Source organism: Belonocnema kinseyi, chromosome 10, assembly GCF_010883055.1.
Source record: "Belonocnema kinseyi isolate 2016_QV_RU_SX_M_011 chromosome 10, B_treatae_v1, whole genome shotgun sequence".
In the NCBI taxonomy this organism is placed as follows: Eukaryota; Metazoa; Arthropoda; class Insecta; order Hymenoptera; family Cynipidae; genus Belonocnema; species Belonocnema kinseyi.
Window position 1 is genome coordinate 9,730,266 of NC_046666.1, and position 22,015 is coordinate 9,752,280.

Genomic DNA, 22,015 nt, shown 5'->3' on the forward strand with positions numbered 1-22,015 from the left:
GAGTTTAACTTTCAACCAAATAATTTTATTTTTCGAACCAAAAATTAATTTTTAAATAAAATGATCAATATTCAACTGGAATACTTGATATTAAAAAAAAAATTGATTTTCAGACAAGAAAATTAATTTTTTACCAACAAAGTCAATTTTTCAACAAAATATATCAATTTTCAACGAAATATTTAAATTTTCAACTAAAAATGATTAATTTTCAACTAAAATGATGAATATTCAACTGAAATAGAACATTTTTAATCCGAAAAGATGAATTTTTAACCAAAAAGTTTAACATTCAACCAAACAGTTTTATTTTTCGAACCAAAGATTAATTTTTAAATAAAATGATCAATATCTTTACTAGAATACCTGAATTTTTAAACAAAATCCTGCATTTTCAAACAGAAAGATTATTTATGTACCATAAAAGTCAATTTTTCAACGAAATACATACATTTTCAACGAAATAGTTAAATTTTCAATCAAAGAAGATTAATTTTTAACTGAATTGAATTAATATTTAACCAAAGAGTTTACCTTTCAACCAAATAGTTTTATTTTTCGAACAAAAGATTAATTTTCAAAGAAAATGTTAAATATTTAACTGGAATACTTGATTGTTCAAAAAAAAAATTAATTTTCACCCAAGAAAATTAATTTTTTACCAAAAAAGTCAATTTTTCAACAAAATACTGGAATATTCAACGAAATAGTTGATTTTTTAACTAAAATTATTAATCTTCAACTGGAATAAAAAATTTTTAATCCAAAAGGTTGAATTTTTAACAAAAAAGTTGACCTTTCAACCGAATAGTTTTAGTTTTCGAAGCAAAGATTAATTTTCCAATAAAATGATAAATATTTTTACTTGCCTACTTGAATTTTCAAAAAAAAAATATATATTTTTAAACAAGAAGATTTATTCTATACGAAAAATATGACTTTTCAACGAAATGTAATTTTTTTCAACGAAACAGTTAAATTTTCAACTAAAAAAGATTATTTTTCAACTAAACTTATGAATATTCAACTAGAATAGAAAAATTTTACTCCAGAGATGAATTTTTACAAAATATTTAACAAAAAAGTTTAAATTTCAACCAAATAGTTTTATTTTTCGAACCAAAGCTTAATTTTCAAATAAAATGATAAACATTCAACTGGAATACTTGAATTTTCAAAGAAAAAAAAAAATGGATTTTCACACAAGAACATTAATTTTTTATCAAAAAAATCAATTTTTCAACAAAATACTTGAATATTCAAGGAAATGGTTGAATTTTTAACTAAAATTATTAATCCTTAAGTGGAATAAAAAAATTTTTAACAAAAAAGTTTGACTTTCAACCAAATAATTTTATTTTTCGAACCAAAAATTAATTTTTAAATAAAATGACCATTTACGTACCAAAAAAGTTTATTTATCAACGAAATACATAAATTTTCAACTAAAAAAAAATTACTTTTCAACTAAAACGATGAATATTCAACTAAAATAGAACAATTTTAATCCAAAGAGATGAATTTTTAATCAAAGAGTTTAACTTTTAACCAAATAATTTTATTTTTTGAACCAAAAGATTAATTTTCAAATAAAATTATAAATATTCAACTGAAATACTTGAATTTTCAACGACAAAAAAATGGATTTTCACACAAGAAAATTAATTACACATGATATATACATGAATTTTCAACTAGAATAATTGCTGGAATAGCTGAATTTGTAACCAAAAATATAAATTTTCAACAAAATACATGTACTTTTAACTAAAAAAGATAAATTGTCAACCGAAAATTGAATAATTAGATTTTTAGTAAAAAAACATTCAACAAAAAACTTAATTTATAAACAAAATAGTTACTGTTTTAAACAAAGTAATTAAATTTTCAACCCAGAAGATTAATATCTACCAAAAGGATGAATTTTCAATTGAAAAATATAATTTTATAACCTAAAATTGAATAGTAATATTTGTAGTTAAAAAAATTAATGTTTAAATAAAATAATGAATTTTCAACTAAAAAAATATGTATAATTTTTTCAACCAACAATCAAAGTTAAATTTTCAATTGAAAAAAATAATTTTAAACGAAAATCGAATTTTCAACAAAATAGGTAAATAAATGATTATAAAGCTATTTTTACAAACGAAGAATCGTTATTTAATTTTATATTGCACTTAAAAAAAAAATAAGCACGCTCCCCAAAAAAGGTTATGACTTAAAAAAAGCACGCTCCCAAAAAAATTCTGACTTAAAAAAAAAAAAAATAGGCACGCTCCCAAAAAAAATTTCTGGCTTGAAACAAAAAATAAGCACGCTCCCAAAAAAATGTCTGACTTGAAAAAAATAAGCACGCTCCCAAAAAAAAATCACTGACATTTTCAGGTTTTGCCAGCTACATAAAAATTCCCTGTTAGATTAATTATAGTCATTCATAATGCACAAAAATTTTTTTACGTACCAGAAGAGACTTTTGATATCTTCAACGTAGGAGCAGGAGGAGGCAGTTTCCAATTTGGATTTGTTTCACCAGGTCCAGGATCTGGTAAAGGTGCAGGATGCTGAAAAATCAAATATTATTCAATAATATTATTAAGATTATTTTAAAGTATTTTAATTTTAGTTTTAAATTTTAATTATTAGTACAAACCTTGGAAATTTGGACATTAGGGTTCGGCTGTGCAGTTAAAAGCCTTAAAGTACCATTTGCAGTAGTTGGAATTCCGTTGGCTATAAAAAAAAAGAAAAGAAAAATAGAAAAAAAACTTTATATTGTAAAATTAAATCTGATAATATTACGGAAATTTAAGAAATAAATACCTGTCTTATACGTAAGAGCTGAAAATTGATTCCTATTGGTTATACCTTGCCTAATCTGTAAAAAAAACCAGTAAAGTTACATTTTTTTAAATTCGCATAATTAGTAGGTCCGCACTTCGATTTCAGATTCCAAATTTCAAGTCGAAATATCTCGAATTTTCAACAAGATCGAAGAATTTTTAACAAAATAGTTGAATTTTCAACCAATCAGCTTAATTTTCTACCAGAGAATACGAATTAAAAAAAAGAAAAAACATGAATTATAAACTTAAATTATGACCTTTTAACAAAACAAAAAAAAAACACTAAATTTCTTTTTTAAAAAACTTTTAATTGTCAAATATCCAGTTCTATTTTCAAGCAAAATAGTTTAACTCTTAATCCAAAAATACGAATTTTGACCGAAATAGGTGAATTTTTAAGTAAAGAGAATAGGAATTTTATTTTTTAAAAAATAGTTGAATTCTTAACCCAAAACGTACAATTTTAACAAAATAGTTGAATTTTTATGTCAAAAAGACAAAACTTTCTATAAAACAGTTAAATTTTCAACAACAAAATTAATTTTCAGCCACATAGTGAAATTTTCTACCCAAATAGTTGATCTCGTAGCCCAAAAAGACGAATTTTTAACAAAATATTTGCATTTTCAAGCTAAAAAGGCGTACTTTCTATAAAAAAAATTTAATTTTTAACAAAAATGCTTCTTAATGTTAAAAAGATGAAATTTTAACAAAATGGATTCATTTTTCATCCAAATAGATGAACTTTCTTAACTTAAACAGACGAATTTTTGACTAAATAGTTGATTTTTCGAGTTAAAAATACGTACTTTGAATTTTAAAAAATTGAATTTTCAACTCAAAATATTAATTCTCAACAAAACAGTTGTTTTGAAATATATGATAGAAATATCTAACAAAGAAAGTTGAATTCATGACGAAAAAGACGAGTTTTTCACAAAATAGTTGAATTTTCAACAAAATAATTGGATTTTCAAAAAAAATAGTTGACTTCTTATAAAATAAGAAGAAAATGTTGACAAAGTGGATTAATTTTCAAGCCAAAAAGACAAATTTTCTATAAAACATTTCAATTTTCAACCAATAAGTCGTATTTTGAAGAAAAAAATACAAATTCTCTACAAAAAAGTAGAATTTTTAAACAAAATATGTCCATTTTCAAGTCAAAGGACGAAATTTCTATGAAACAGGTAAATTTTCCCTACAAAGAAAGTAATGAAATCAAAATCAAATATTATTTTAAAAAAAATTAATTTTCAACTATGTATTGTGGAATTTTCTACCTAAATAGTTGATTTCTTAACACAAAAAGACAATTTTAAATGAAATTTTTGGACTTTCTATCAAAAAGTTTAAATTTCTATCAAATATTTAAATTTTCAACAAAAATAGTTGACGTATTAACCAAAAAAGAATTTTTAATAAAATAGTTGTATTTTCAAAGAAATAGTTAGATTTTTTACCCAAAAAATCAGATTTTCAAGTAAAAAATAAAGATTTTCTATAAAACAGTTGAATTTTCCACCAAAATATTTAAGTTAAAAAGACGAAATTTCTATTAAACAGGTTCATTTTCCATACAAAAGAAAATAATGTAAAAATAAAATATTAAAAAAAAAAATTAATTTTCCACTCTATATTGTGGAATTTTTAAACGAAATAGTTGATTTCTCAACACAAAAAGACCATTTTTAATCAAATTGTTGGATTTTCTATCAAAAAGTTGAAATTTCTATCAAATATTTAAATTTTCAATAAAAATATTTGAAGTCTTAAACAAAAAAAGCGAATTTTTAAGGAAAAAGTTTTATTTTCAAACAAATAGTTAAATTCTCTACCCAAAAATCCGATTTTTAAGTAAAAAATACGAATTTTCGACAAAAGAATGTGCATTCTCCATAAAAAAATTTAAAATTTCTACGAAACAGTTGAATTTTCCACCCAAAAATATAATAATAATACAATATTACTTTTCAAAAAAATAAATAAATAAATAATGATAATCTTCAAATATATTTTCAACCAAATACTTCAAATGTCAGCCAAACAGTTGAATTTTTTAACAAAATAATCGAGTTTTTAACCCAAAAAGACAATTTTTCAACCAAAAAGAATTACCTTTTAATAAAATTGTTGAATTGTTAAAACTTTTCAACCAAATGATAAAAATGTTTAACCAAAAATATAAATGTGGACTGTAAACCCGAAAAGATAAATTTTTACCCAAAAAAAGATGGCCTTGATATATAAAAAGAAAAAATTCAATATAAAAGGAAGAATTTTCTATAAAAAAAAATTAATATACAACAAATTAGTTCTATTTTCGACAAACGTTTATTATCAATTTAAAAAAATTTCTGTACAAATATATAATATTAAACTTTTCAATTGAAAAGAATTAACTTTCAACTAAGAATATTTATATATTTATATTGGTTTCTAATAATTTATTTCGCATTTAAGAGAAAAAAAAGTGAAAGTTTCTTGAATAAAGGGGAAAGAAAGGAATTTTTTTTAATGGGAAAGAGGGATTTTTCACTTAAATTATTTGAACACAAGAAAATTGTAGAAAACGAGAGCGCCAAATTACAAATAATTTGTTGCAGAAAAAAAATGCGCATTTTTTCCGAAAACCATGAATTTTTACTGAACGAATTTTCTTCCTAGAGTCCACAGTTTTTGTAAATAAAACAAAAATAACTTACCGAATTAGGATTTGCTATTAGGATTTGTCTGGGCTGTCCTCCACTCTGCATTAAATAAGTGAGCCTAGGTGCATTTACATTTATATTATTCTGAAACATAAACAAACACACACATTCTAGAAAAATTTATTTTATATTATTACTTCTATTTACAGATTTTTCAACAAAAAAAACAACAACAAAAAAAACAATAATTTCAATCAAACAGTTGAATTGTCAACAGAAAAAAAAAACAATTTTCAAATAAATAGATGAATTTAGAACTACATTAATTTTCAGCTGGAATAGCTGAATTTGTAACCAAAAATATAAATTTTCAACAAAATACATGTAATTTTAACTAAAAAAGATAAATTGTCAACCGAAAATTGAATAATTAAATTTTCAGTTAAAAAAACATTCAACAAAAAACCTAATTTATTAACAAAATATTTACTGTTTTAAACAAAGTAATTAAATTTTCAACCCAGAAGATTAAAATCTACCAAAAAGATGAATTTTCAATTGAAAAATATAATTTTATAAACCAAAATTGAATAGTAATATTTTTAGTCAAAACAATTAATGTTTAAATAAAATGATGAATTTTCAACTAAAATTACGAAATTTTCAACTAAAAAAATATGTATAATTTTGTCAACCCACTATTAAAGTTAAATTTTCAATTAAAAAAATTAATTTCAAACAAATAAAAATCGAATTTTCAACAAAATAGGTAAATAAATTGTTAAAAAGCTATTTTCACAAACGAAGAATCGTTATTTAATTTTATATTGCACTTTAAAAAAAAAGCACGCTTATGTATTATATATTATTTTAAAAATACAGATTATTCACCAAAAAAAAACAATAATTTCAATCAGACAGTTGAATTGTCAACAGAAAAAAAACAATTTTCAAATAAATAGATGAATTTTGAACTAAAAAAGATCAGTTTTCAATCAAAGATAGAATAATTAAATTTTCAGTTAAAAAATTTTTTGCACAAAAAAAAGATTGATTTTTAAAACAAATTTAATTTAATTTTTAACCAAGTTGTTTTATTTTAAACCAAAAAGATGAATTTTCAACTCAAATTATAAATGTTTAAATGTAATACTGGAATTTTCAAGCAAATCAAAATGAATAACAAAATATTTGTCGTATCAAATACAAAAAAAAAGGCAAATTATCAAACAAATAGTTGAATTTTGAACTAAAAAAAGGTCAAGTTATAACCAAAAATGGAATATAAAACTAATTTTTACCAAAGAAGCCGAATTTGAATAAAAATACATAAATTTTAAATTAAAAAATTAATTGTTAATCAAAAATTGAATAGTTAAATTTTCAGTTAAAAAAAAAATTAATTTTCAACCAAACCGACGAATTTTTAACTAAAATGATAAGTCTAACTAGAATCATTAAATTTCCAACAAAAAGATGGAATTTCAACCTAGAAGATTAATTTCTACCAAAGAAGTCGAAATAATTTGCAACTGAAAATAATTCTTTTTTAGGCAAATATTACAGTTATATTTTCAGTGAAAAAAAATTAATTTTCAATAACAAATTCACCAAATTCTTAACAATATAGTTAAAGCTGCAACTGGAATAGTTAAATTTTTAGTGAAAATAAAAAATTAATTTTCAAACAACGAAAAAAACAAATTTTCAATAAAATAGTTTAATTATCATCCTAAAGATGAATTTTTAAATTAAATGATCAATCTTTAACAACAAAACATTAATTTGCAACAAAAAATTATCTCTAAATCAAGTAATTGAATCTTCATTAAAAAAAGATGAATTCGTGAAACAAAATGTATGAAATGTATATATTATTTCAACCAAAAAAGATTTAAATTTGTGATAAAAAATAATTGTTGATCTTTCAGTTGAAAAAAAATTTATTTTAAACAAAAGAAACATGTTAATCAAATTAATATTGCAAAAAAAAAACAATAAATGATAATAATAAGTAAGGTAAACCGACCATTACTGGGACGATGTAAAAAATTAACTTTTTTTTGCTGAAAATTCATATTTTTGGGTCTGGAAATTATATTATTTTGGTAGAAAATTCAAGAATTACTTTGAAATATTTTTTCTTTAATGAAAATTCTTTCATGGTTAAAGATTAATCTTTTTTGGTCGAAATTTGATCTTTTTTCCTCACAATTCGAACTATGTAGGTGAAAATAATTTTTTTTTTTTAATGAATTAAACTGTTTTTAATTTATAATTCAAACATTTTTTGGCTATAACTTTTCATTTTGAAAAATTATTTTAAGAGAATATTTAAAAAGTTTTTCAAAGATTTAAACAAAATTTTCAAAAAAGATGTTCTAAAAATAATAAGTGTTCAATTGTTACTTATGTGTCAAAATTTAACAATTTCACTTATAAACTAAGTACTTTTTAAATAGAACAATTATAATTGTAACGCTAAAAGTTTAAAAGTTCTTCGAAATTCTAAAGATTCAAAGCTTTCTATGAAAGACAATTCAGTTCCAAATTGTTTTCTTTTAAATATTTGGTTTCAATTTTGAATATACTTATTTCAAAATGAATTAAATTTTTTCTATAATTTCTACAAAAACCTGCAGAGTAAAAAAAAATGAAATTTGAATATATAAATAACAATAGAACACTTATTATTTGTAAAAATATTAGAGTAATTTTAAAAGATATTTAGAAGTTTTAAAAAGATTCGAATTAAATTTAGAACTTGAAATAATTTGAAATACTTAAAGCCGAATTTAAAATAAAATTGAGATTTTTGCAGATTTCAAACAAAAAATTCAGCATTTTTTTAATAATTGTGACTTTTCACTTTGAAAAATTATTGTAACAGAAAGTTTAAGAAGATTTTAAGAGATTAAAAAAATTATTAGAGAACATGGAAAATTTTAAGGACTTGTTTTTAATTTGCAGGATTTTCAAAAATTACAGGAAAATTTCGATTAGTTTTAAAATATATTTAGAAGTTCTAAAAAAAATATTAACGCACTTCGTTCAAATTACTTGAAATCATTTAAAGTTTTTAATTAATTTTGAAATTAAATACTTTAAATAGGTAAATTAAACAATTTTTAAATAGAACAATTAAAATTGTAACGCTAAAAGTTTAAAAGCTCTTCGAAAATCTAAAGATTTAAAGATTTCTATGTAAAAAAATTCAATTTCAAATTGTTTTCTTTTTAAAAAAATGGTTTCAATTTACTCGTCTTAAATGAAGAGTGAAATATTGCTAAATATTAAATACTTTTTTTTCTACATTCAGAAATTTCAAATTAAATGGGATAAAAATTAAACAATTTAGACTCACAGTATTTTTAATTTAATAAAAACCTTTAATTATGACTATATTATTGATTTATTTTTAATATTTTTTAATGGCTAAAAAAATAATAGAAATAATATAAAGGAAGACCTGAATCTCCGAATTAAAAATATATTATTGATAAATCATGAAAATGTTTATTTAAAAATAAAATTGTCGGAATAAATAATGCATTAATTTCAATTCTTAGCAAGACTTTCGGATTGAAACAGTTACAATCTGGAAAATCTCAAATTTTGAATGGTTCTCGAAATATTTGCGAAATTTTCTCAAATATTTTGAAATTTTTGCGAAATCTTCTGAAATTTCTGTGAATTTTTGAAATCTTTAGAAGATTTTGAAGAAACTTTCTAAAATTTGCATGATAATTTTTAATCTTATTAAAACTCCTAAGTATCTCTGAAAATTACTCAAATTTTTTCTACAAATGTTCATTTGTAAATTATACATCACAATTAAAAAGTTTCACTTACTAAGCATTTTTTAAATACAACAGTTAAAATTGTAACGTTCAAATTTTAAAGGCTCTTCGAAATTTTAACAATTTCAGACTTTCTATGTCAAACAATTCAGTTAAAGATTCTTTTCTTTTAAATATTTGGTTTCAATTTACTTGTCTTAAATAAAAACTCAAATATTGCTACATATTCAATAATTAATCTTTTTTTTTTTTTTAATTAAAAATAAAAAATTGAATTGGTCAAAAATTGAATATTTTAGATTTTAATTAAGAATATATTATTAGAAAGTTGAAAATAGTTTATAAACCTTCAGTCACACGTTCACATTAGTTTTAACGTTAAAATCAGAAAATTCTTAAATTTTGGACTGGTTTAAAATCGTTTTGTCAAATCCTTTTTGTTCACTTTGTATTGCTTAAAGTACAGATAAATTAAAAAAAAGTTTATTTATTAAATAAAAATGTTTTTTCTCCAAAATTTTCAACATCAAATGTTTTTATTTCTTATTTGTTCAAGTCTTTAAGAAAGCATTAAAAAATTCTTTAAATTAAAAATGTAGGCTTAGAAATTAAAATTTTAAATGGACAATTTTTAAAGTAAAAAAAATTTCGAATTACGCATTGCAAGCTAAATAATAGCATAATTGAAAAACATAAAAATTCCACTAATTATTTAAAAACTGTTGAAATCGAACGTGGACAAATTTTTCTTATACAAATTTGTAAAATTCCCAGTAAAAAAAAAAAAAATCAGTGTCATTTCTCGGTTTCCCGATCCAACGATCACCCTGAAAATTCCCTAAAATACCTGAAATTATCCTGAAAATGCCTTAAAAGTTAAAAAAAAATCTTTGAAAAGAAAATCTAAACTCTTAAAAATTCCTTCAAATTATTGCAATCTATTAAACAATTCTCGAAAATCTTTAAAAAAATATTTCAAAAGAATTAAAATAAATTCAGAATTGGGTATAGATCTGAAATGAATAGTGATTAACCCACGAATTAATCTATTGAATCTTTAGAGCCTCGTCTAGTGGCCGCCAGGGTTCGTATTTTCGTGTACAACGTTACCGACTGATGCCGATTGAATTGATAGTTGAAATTTTTTTTTTAGATATTTTATCATTAAGATTTGTACTTAAACGTAGTTTTCTTTCGGCTCTTGCATTTCTCAAAGTTTGAGACCGATATTTGATGTATAAAAAAAGTTCAAACGTTCAAAAAAACATTCAGTGAACTGAAAAAGTGAGGTCGGTAATATAGGTATTTAGCTGTGTCACATGCCCTTAAATAAATTCCTTTTTTTTCAAAGTGCCGCCGAATCTAATAGGGTACCCATAGGCACTAAATCTTGAAAATAGGATAATTTAGGGACCTTAATCAGAATATTTAAAAAATTTATATTTTATTTTACAGGATTTTACAAATTATTAAAAAAATGTCAGCCTTTTCAAAAGATATTTAGGTCTTTTATAATTTCAGAAGAAATAATAAATATTCAATAAATTTTCGGAAATGCTTCCAAAGTTTAAAATATTTGCAGTCTACGCAAACCCTCTTGAATTCCTAAAAATATTTGTAAATGAATCCAATTTTTTCTTAAAATGTTGAAAAATCATTTAAAGTGTAAAAAATTTACCTCAAAATCTTCCAAAATTTCTTACGAATTTGAAGAAAATTATAAAATATTTGTGAATATTTCATATTCGCAAACAAAAAAATCTAGATTAAGAAAAATATATATTTTACGGGATTTTACAAAATAATAGGAAAAGTTCGAGCATTAGTGTCCAGACGTTTGCGTTTTTAACGTCTGGCTTTCCTTTTGTTTAACAACTTTCACATAAATTTGCATTTTTTTAAATCTTCTGCAGTTTAAAAATCTTCTTTATTCTTGTAAATTTTCGCAATATTTGTAGAATTTTATGGTTTAATTAATTTTTTATTTTTTAATGTTACAAAATTAAAACATTTTGCTTCAAAATTTTCTACTCTTTCTCGAAATTTAAGGAAATATTTGATGTTTTAAAATCTTTTTTGAATTTTCTGCTTAAGCTCATTTTTTAAATAAAAAATTCTTAAGAAATTGTTTTGGGAACCTAAAGAATTTATGTCATTAACCTGAATTTTCAAAAAAAAGTCCTAAAATATCTTATAAATTTTTATTGTTTTTTAATGGTATTAAAACTTGTAAATACCTCTTAAATGTACTAAAATTTATTCTAAAATTATTTATTTTGGCACGATGTTGCTTTAAACACTTGTTAACCTTTTTTTTTACTTTATAAAATAATATGAAAAGTTTTTGAATCTTTTTTAATGAGCTCTTAGAACTAATTAGTAAAAAATTGTTTGAAATTTTTCAATGAAACTTAACTATCTCTTTCCTTCTCTTGACACCCTAAAAAATTAAGTTTGCCTAAATTTGAATGAAATCACGGAAAATGGAAATAATTTTATTAAAATCTTCCACATTATTTTTTAACAATTTTGAAATCTTTAAAATTAACAATTATTATTTCAGAACAATTATTTTAACCCAAATATTCATATATCTTTTAACAAAAATTTTAAATGTTATTTATAAAAATTTCATTTTTTAGTGACTTAATATTCATTGAAGGGAAAAAATTTGAACATTTTTACATATATTTTTGAAAATTGAATGAAAATATTAATCTCAGCACCCACATAATTCCGAAAAATTATTTAATTGAAATAGAGGTACTTTAAAAATAAATTCATTTATATATTTATATTTATAAATTTAATGTTCAAAAACAAATATTCAGCTTAGATCAATTAATCATTTTACAAAATAAGAAGCATTAAACAATAATTCTCACTAAAACCTTTAAATAAATTTTAGTTGATACATTTTTATTTAATCTCAACTTTAATTTCTAAAATTTTTCTTTATTAGTAAACTCTTAGACTAATTCCAGAAAATGTGAGCTTTTGTAAAATTAGTTGATAATTAATTAATCATTTCACAACATAAAAAGTATTAAACAATTGTTTTAATGAAAACATTCAAATAATGTTTACATTATATTCTCATTCAAATTTTAAACTGGATTTCTCTACATTTAATTTATTAATAAGCTTTATAGCTAAGTTTAAAAAAATTCAAATATGTGTACATATAATTTAGAAAATTGAATTTAAATACTCATTTCAAAATATCGGAGGCACCATAAAAAATTATATAATTGTAATACAATTATTTAAAAGAAAAAAAGAGACATCTATTACGAAAGTAATAGCCAATATTTAATTACATAATCTAAGAGGAAATAACATATTTATGTTACTAAATATTTAAAAATTTAAATCCAATCTTTATGTAATTTGATATTTTATTTTTTATTAAATTTTAATTTATATTATAATATTATTAAACTTAATGACTTTACAATATATCTATTAATTTAATAATCTTTTATGTTATTTGACAAAATTAGATTTTAAGATAAAATTTTAAAAATTATTGTTGAAACAATGAATAAACCAATTTAAAATTTATTTAAATTATATTTAATTTTAAATTTGTAAATAATTTAAAAATATGAAATATGAATATAATATTGGTATAAAAAATTATAAGCATGTATAGCATAATATTATTAACCTTTGTAATTTGCTAATATAGAACTCATGAGAATATTATTATTATAACTAAAACGTGAACAAAAAAAAAAACATTTTATGACTCAATTATGTAAAGTTTAGAATTGATATAGCTTCAATATTAAATAGTTAATAAATTTTGATTAAAGTTAAAATAAAAATACGATATTATTTAATTTTAATCTCAAAATAATAAGTTTTTCAACATTAAATCATTAACATAATTAAAACATGAATATAATAAATTTATTTAATTGTAAATTAGCTTATAATAACTTTAAATTTTAACCCCAATGCTTAATTATATTTTTTATAATAATATTATTAAACTTGATGATTTCACAACATATTTATTGATTTAATAATCTTTTTCTTTTAATTAAATTTTAAGATAAATTGTAACAAATTATTACTTAAATATAGCTCTAATATTAAATAGTTAATAAATTTTGATTAGATAAAGTTAAAATGAAAATACGATATTATTTAATTTTAATCTAAAAATAATAAGTTTTTCAACATTAAATCATTAACATAACTAAAGCATTAATATAAATAAAACATTAATATAATAAATTTATTTAATTGTGATTTAGCTTAAAATAACTTTACGTTTTGATACAAAATTTAATTATAATTTATATAATAATATTATTAAACTTGATGATTTCGCAATATATTTATTAATTTAATAATCTTTTTTTTAAATTAAATTTTAAGATAAATTGTAACAAATATAGCTCTTAATATTAAATAGTTAATAAATTTTGATTAGATAAAGTTAAAATAAAAATACGAGATTATTTAATTTTAATCTAAAAATTATAAGTTTTTCAACATTAAATCTTTAACATAATTAAAACATTAATATAATAAATTTATTTAATTGCAAATTAGCTTATAATAATTTTAAATTTTAACCCCAATGCTTAATTATATTTTTTATAAGAATATTATTAAACTTGATGATTTCACAACATATTTATTGATTTAATAATCTTGTTCTTTTAATTAAATTTTAAGATAAATTGTAACAAATTATTACTTCAACAAATATAGCTCTAATATTAAATAGTTAATAAATTTTGATTAGATAAAGTTAAAATAAAAATACAAGATTATTTAATTTTAATCTAAAATTTATAAGTTTTTCAACATTAAATCATTAACATAATTAAAACATTAATATAATAAATTTATATAATTGTAATTTAGCTTCTAATAACTTTACGTTTTAATAAAGAATTTAATTATTATTTATATAATAATATTATTAAACTTGATGATTTCGCAATATATCTATTAATTTAATAATCCTTTACATTATTTAAAAGAATGAAATATTAAGATAGACTTGAAATAAATATTATTTTAACATTGAATAAACCAATTAAAAATTTATTATTAAAAATAACAGCTGTTATTGAAAGTGAAAATAAAGACACAAATGAAAATAATTCTTGGCGATCGATAAAAGTAGAAATCTAGTTTTAAGTTCGATTAATTTTATACATTTAAAACAGAGGGCGCCAGTCGCCACAAATTATGTGCTTAAATCCACTATGTAAGATTCAGCCTCCATGCGCTACTAATGGAGGTTCCCAGTTTTCATATATAGAATAAATATGGAATAATATAGGCACCGGTCTGCGAGGCCTGTTTTTTTTTATTATTTCTTAAAAATCCCTGACCTGCGCATCCAGCTTGAAAACAAACTAAAAAAAAAAAAAGAAAGAAAAAGAAAAAGAAAAAAATATTTGTGTATACGAACCACTAAGGCAGTAGGAGTTGATTGACTATTCGGCTGGACCAAACGGATATTAGTAGTCTGATTTCCGAGAGCGACACTTGTCGGCACTTGAATGACCCGCTGATAGTGGGGCGTCGTGTGACTGTGCATAATAGCTCTCTGATTTTGTGCGTTCGATAGAATCGTCGCTGTCGACACCATCGAGGGTGCACTGACAGTCGCTGAAAGTACACGCGACTCCTGACTCGTGAACGCGACGGGCGTCTTTTTAAACGCATTCGACACGTGACGACCCAATTTTTTCGACGACTCGATTTTCGTCTTCTCCTCCTCATCCGTCAGATCAATAAGATCGCTATTAGCTTTCGCCGCTTTTTGCACATTGAGCGAGCCAGCTGTCGGAATACGACTCGTCAGATTTCCATTAAGAATAACAGTCTGTTGAGAGGAGGCTTGAGACTGTTGCTGCTGCTGCTGCTGCTGTTGAGACTGCTGTTGCAATTGTTGCGATTGCTGCTGCTGTGTCGCCTGCAGCGCTTGCATCGCAGCCATTTTCTAGAAAAAAAAAAATAAAAAATACAAGATATTTTTAAATTAATTTTAAAAAATCTGCTCAATACGCGGCCACATTCTTATGCAGCCCCCTGCATCGACCTTAGTTCACTAGTACGATCAAGTGAAGCGTGGACGCCAGATGGCGCTGGGAGTAGAGTTCTGAGCCGGTTATATTACTTTGAAAACGGTAACGATAATCAGCATATAACCGAGAAATAAATTCTCTGAGAATTTATGAGAATCTCAGAATTTATTTTAATTAAGGGCATGTGATACTTCGTCGTGTGGTCCATCGGGTACAGTTTTCCCGGCTTTTTTTTCAACAAAAACGAAAATTTTTAAAAACTGAATTCGGAGATGCTATAAAATATCATAACGGATGTCCCCGGACTCTTTTTTGAGGGATAATAACAAAAAAAATTATTCTGCTAAATACAAATTTTATGCATGTGCATTATTTTGAGGCTACGTCGCTTTTCATCTCTGCCTTTCCGATAATTTGAAAATTATTTATGAAATAAACTTTTTTTGATTGTCTGCAAACAAGGTTAGTTCCAGGAGATTAGTTACTATGTTTATTTGTAAGTCCAAAGTTTTCGGCCAAAATATTGTGTAGTTTAGAAGTAACGCTCGGGAGAATAGTAACACACATAACCTCGAAATACACACACACGTTGTTAGCAATATCAAATTTTTTTTGAAAAAAAGAACACAAAAAAGTGTGCGGGGACGTCCGTTAGCATGTTCGCTATCATTTCCCAGATTTTGAAGACAAAATATTTCTTATCTTAGGAAAAAAGCCGGGGAAATCTAACACTGAAAAAATTGATACTAATTCCTAAGCGCTATGGAAATTAATCACGTTTTGCTAAATTAAAACTTTTTTTTAATTAACTCACAAAAAAGTATGTGGGGACGTTCGTTAGCATGCTCGCTATCATTTCCCAAATTTTGAAGAGAAAATAATTATTAAACTAGAAAAAAAGCCGGGGGAACCTAAAACTGGTAAAATCGACAATTTTCTAAGTATCACATGCCCTTAAGGCCATGTAACCAAATTCCTACCTTACCGACACTTTTATTTCCCAACTTATATTTAAACGAAGCGCCACATCCGAGTTGAAAATTCGGGATACTAAACCAGAAGCACTAAAAAATGTGGGCCTGGTCCTAAATTTGTATCATTATAAAAAAAGTTTTTTGTTTTAAATAATTTTGTCTACTTTTTTCATAATTATTAAAATTTCGGACCAGACCCACCTTTCTTAGTGCTTCTGATTTATCATCCCAAATTTTCAACTCGATGTGGCGCTTCATGCGAAAATAAGTTGGGAAATAAAACAAGTGGCGGTAAGGTTAGGAATCTGGTCACGTGACCCACTCGTTACATGGCCTTAATAGAAAATTGCATTTTTCGTTAACTTTTCGGCTGAAAATTCAACTCTTTTTTTGAAACTTTCTCTTTTTTATTTTAAAGTTTACCTGCTTTAGCAGAAATTAAATCTTTTTTTTTGATAAAAATGCAACTGTTTGGTTAGAAATTAAGCTATTATACTATTTTCTTGAAAACTTAACTCTTTCGTAGAAAATTTACTTTTTTTTTTAAATTTATATTTTGCCATTGAGAAATGAACTGTAATATTTTCTGGATGAAAGTTGAAGTTATAAAAAAAATTTGTTTTTTATCACAACTTCATCTGTTTTAGTGCAAAATTGATCATTTTTGGATAAAAATGTAACTATTTGGCAGAGAATTGAACTATAAAAATTCAATTTTTGATTTTACTGAGTTAACTGGAATCTTTCTTGGATAAAAACTCAACTTTATTGTGATAAAAAATTCTTCTGCTTCAAGATAAATTTCATTTTTTTTTTATAAAAATGCAACTATTTCATAAAGAATTTAACAATTCTGTTAAAAAGTAATCCTTTTTGGTTAAAAATTCGTCTTTTTGGATTGAAAATTCAATTTTTCTGATAGAAAATTATTTCTTGTTAAAAAATTCATAGTTTGAAAATTAATCTTTTTAAATTGAAAATTCAACTACTTGGGTCAAAGTTAAACTATATTTTGTATTTTTTCTTTACGAAGGCTTATGTCTGGTTGAAAATTTAACTATTTAGTGAAAAATACTTGTTTTTTTTTTGTTTCGAATTCATTTTTTAACAGAAAAAGGGACTTTTCCATTTTTTAAGATTGATATTTTTTAGTTAAAAATTCGTGTTTTCTTTTTTAACAAATTTTTTTTAGCTTGAAATTTCCTTTTTTTTGCGTAAAAATGCATCAGTTGCTTGGAAAATTAATTTTTTGTTAAACAGTCATATTTTTTGTTTGAAAATTGAATTTTTATCAAGAAAATTTGTCTTCTGGTTTGAAGGTTCAATAATTTAGATAAAATTTTATTTATTTTTTGATTAACAATTTTTTATTTCTTGGAAATTCGTCTTTTTGGTTTTAAAATTCTTTTCTTTTGCTGTATAAATTTCCTTCTTTTTTTATTAAAATATAAACTATGGCACTTTTTCGATGGTAATTTGTCTTTTTAGGTTGAATATTTAACTATTATGTTAAAAATTCGATTATTTTGTTGAAAATTTCAGTATTTTGTTATACTTATTCTCAAATTTTGAACGGATCCATTTTAAAAATTATTTATTTATTTATATTTACAGTTGATAAAATTAAACTATATTTATCAAAAATTTTCAACATCAAATTTCTTAATTGTTTAAATCCTCAAAACTGCACTTTAATTATTTCCAAAACTGTTAAAATCACATTTGAGCAGATTTTTCTTCTGAAAATTCGTCAAATTCCCGGTCCGAGGGCCACCCTATTTTTTATTTTAAAAATCTTCAATTGAATAAAAATTCTGATTTTTTAACCCTTTAAAACTGCATTTTAAAATTCTTTAATATGTACTTTTAAAACATAAAAAACTAAAACGGAAAATTTTTTTAATGAAAGATTTTCGAATTAAGTATTCTAAACTGAATGATATACTAATTTATAAAACTCTCAATTTGAAAAATGATTTAAAAAAAGGTGGAAATCAAAGTTAGACAACATTTTTATTCTAAAATTGTTGTAAAATTCCCGTTCAAAAAATAAATTCACTGTCATTTCCCGGTTTCATAAAATTCCCAGTCATTCTTTTGACTTTATGAAATTTTCACGAAATCTTTTAATATTTTCGTATCCATTTTTGAAATCATTGAAATATTTAAAATATTTCTAAATCTTCTAAACAATTTTTTATCGTTTAGAATCTTTAAACTGTTTTAAAATTTTTGAAATCGTCTAAACAAATTTAAAAACGTTTAAAATCTTTAAAATATTTTGAAATCTTGTCAACACTTTTTTTTTTTTAAATCTTCAAAATCCTTTTAAACATTATAAAAACTTTGAAATATTTACAATTATTTTCTAATCTTTTGTAATCTCGTTTGTACCCAAAACCCGATTTATCAGCCACTCAAAAACTATTTTTAAACAAACAAACAAACGTGTAAATTCAATCAGATTTCCCGTTTTTTTGTTTGTTTTTTTTTCTTTTCTTTTTTTTTACTTACATTTGGTGAACGGATATTCATACTCGAAATCGATGGCTGTGCAGTGACTGTTTGCACGGGCATCGGCAAATTTCGAGTAGGTTCAACTGGCTTCGTCGAGACTAAAGCTGCCGGAATAACAGTTGTCGGATTAACAGTTGGCGACTGGACTTGAGATTGGGCCGCAGGTGTCATCACCGTACTGGTCACACTCTCCGATCGTCGAGGAGAACGTATTTTTATTCCCCTCCTTGGATTTCCGGTTCCGTCAGTCGACGACGACGACGCTCCACCAGCACTCGCTAAACTTGATTTTACATTTTGCTGAATTTGTCGCATATTCTGCATACCGTGATCCTGGAAAAATTAACCTTCTGAGAAATCTTCAACGTGCCGTCACTCATCTCCTCCAGAGCTTAAAGCACTCCGAGAATATATGCTCGATCTTCATCATACATAATGTCTTTTGACAATTTAATGAGCATTTATAGAAGCCTTTTTTCAATTAGAAATTAAAAAAAAAAACAAGGTATTTTCTAAAAATGGAAAAAGGGCGATTCATTTAAATGGAAATCTAAATATATTTTACACACATTTTAGTTGAGTTTTCAAATAAAAAATATCGATTTTCAACCTAACAAATGAATTTTTAATTAAAATGAATCCTCAACCAAATATATTAATTTTTAACAAAATAGTTAGTTGAATTTTCAAATCAAAAGATTAATTTTTTACACAAAAAGACTTATTTAAAAAAAAAAATACACGAATTTTCATCTAAAAAAGATTAATTTTCAATAAAAATTAGAATAATTAAAATGTTAGAAAAATAAATGATCAAACAAACAAAAAATTTTCAATAAAATAATTTTTTTTTATAAAAGAAATACAAGAATTAAATTTTCGGTTAAAACCATCCGTTTTCAAAACCAACAAAAATGCATTCTCAATAAAAATAATACAATTTTAAGCCCAAAAAAGATGATTTTTCTACCAAAAATACTTCCATCAGTTTCAATAAAATATATAAATGTTTAGCTAAAAATATATATTTAAAAACAGAATCTTCGTTTAAATTACTTGAAATAATTCCAAGTTTTTAATTAATTTCGAATCTTTTCAAACTTCTAAATAATTCTTAAAATTACTCAAAATTTTTCTGCTTAAAAGTTTTTCGAAAATCTAAAGATTCAAAGTTTTCTATGTAAAAAAAATTTAGTTTCAAATTGTTTTCTTTTAAATATTTGGTTTCAATTTACTCGTTTTAAATTAACTGTAAAATATTGCTAAATATTAAATACTTATTCTTTTTCTACATTAAGGAATTTCAAATTAAATGGTATAAAAATCTAATAAAGATTAATTTTCAATAAAAATTAGAATAATTAAAATGTTAGAAAAATAAATGATCAAACAAACAAAAAATTTTCAATAAAATAATTTTTTTTATAAAAAAAATACAAGAATTAAATTTTCGGTTAAAACAATCCGTTTTCAAAACCAACAAAAATGGATTCTCAATAAAAATAATTAAATTTTAAGCCCAAAAGATCATTTTTCTACCAAAAATACTTCATCAGCTTCAATCAAATATATAAATGTTTAACTAAAAATATATATTTAAAACCCGAAACTAAAATATTTCAAGTTAGAAAAGTAAATTATAAAAGCTAGAAGTAAATTACAAAAAAAAACGAGTTTTCAATCGAATTAATTAATTTTTAAATACAAAAATAAATGTTCAACTAAAAAGGAACGAATTTTCAGCCAAAGAAAATAATTTTTAATGGCAGTGATGAATTTACAATAAAAAATATGAATTTTAAACCAAAAAGTTAGATAAATTTTCAACAAAGTACGTGAATTTTCATCTAAAAAAAAAAAATCAACTAAAATTAGAATAGTTAAGATGTTAGAAAAATGAATGTTCAACCAAAAACAAACAAAAAAATTTAATTTTCGAAAAAAAAAATTTTTTTTAATAAAAAATATAAGAATAAAATTTCCACTTAAATCCAACAATTTTCAATTTAAAAAAAATGAATTCTCTACAAAATAATTCAATTTTAAACCCAAAAAATTAATTTTCTGTTTAAAGATACAATTTCAATAAAATAGATACATTCTGAAATAAAAAAATTAATTTTCAAGCAAAACTGGAATAAAATAAAATAAATATTAATTAATTAATATTATTAATATTCAATATTAATATTCAATATTAATAATGATAAAAAAAATTTTAACAGCAAAAAAACGAAATTTTTAATCAAAGAAATGAATTCTTAACAAACAAGAATTAAACTTTTATCGAAAAAGGTAAGTTTTTCACAGAAAATTTAACTATTAAAGTGAATTTTCAACTAAACGGATAAACCTTCAACTAAAAAAATTTAATTTCAACCAAATACATGCATTTTCAACTAAAAGGATAAATTGCCTTCCAAAAATAAAATATTAAAAATTTCAGTTAGTAAAACAAATTTTCAAGCAAAAAAGAAACGAATTTTCAACAAAATTGTTGCATTATTTGAAATATTATGAAATTTGCTAAAACAGTTCAAAATCGTTTAAAATCTTTAAAATATTCTGCAATTTTTTTTACAGATTAAAATTTTTTAAAGGAAATATCACGAAGATTTTCGAAATATTTCAAAGATTTTAGAAAGATTTCACAAATATTTCGAGAAGATTTACAAAATTTACAAAAATTTCAGAAAATTTCTCAGATTCGACAAAAGTTTAAAATTTTTTATAAGATTTCGCAGAGATATCAGAAGATTGTGTAGATTCCACAGAAATTGCAAACATTACAAAAATTCCAAACTCTATAAAGATTTCAGAAGAATTCGCAGACTTCAAATATTTTAAAACATTTTCGAACAATTCAAAAAGATTTCAGAAAGACTTCAAAACTTTTACAAAAATTTCAGAAAGTTCGCAGATTTCAAGAATTTGAAAAATTTGACAACAATTTTTAAGATATCAATGTAGACTTAAAATATTTTAAAATTAATAAAAACCTTAAATTATGACTGTATTATTATGGATTTATTTTTAAGTCGAAAATAGTAAAACGCACGTTTACATTTTTTAATAGCTCAAAAAATTAATAGAAATAATATATTAATAAATTTATTTATTAAATTTAATATCAAAAATAATATAAAGGAATACCTGAAACTCTAAATT

The 22,015-nt window shown here is 22.7% G+C and overlaps 1 protein-coding gene across 8 annotated transcripts in view; it reads right to left on the reverse strand.

Moving 5' to 3' along the window:
• Nucleotides 1–22,015, reverse strand: part of LOC117182361 (activating transcription factor 7-interacting protein 1) — a 92,207-nt gene that overhangs the window by 11,780 nt on the left and 58,412 nt on the right. For all 8 annotated transcript variants that reach the window (XM_033375549.1, XM_033375545.1, XM_033375552.1 and 5 more), the window contains 6 exons: nt 18,845–19,180; nt 14,738–15,271; nt 5,552–5,641; nt 2,824–2,878; nt 2,654–2,733; nt 2,465–2,564 (listed from right to left, as the gene is read on the reverse strand). In XM_033375549.1, coding sequence (XP_033231440.1) covers nt 2,465–2,564; nt 2,654–2,733; nt 2,824–2,878; nt 5,552–5,641; nt 14,738–15,271; nt 18,845–19,180 — 1,195 coding nt within the window. The remainder of the gene's footprint in view (nt 1–2,464; nt 2,565–2,653; nt 2,734–2,823; nt 2,879–5,551; nt 5,642–14,737; nt 15,272–18,844; nt 19,181–22,015) is intronic.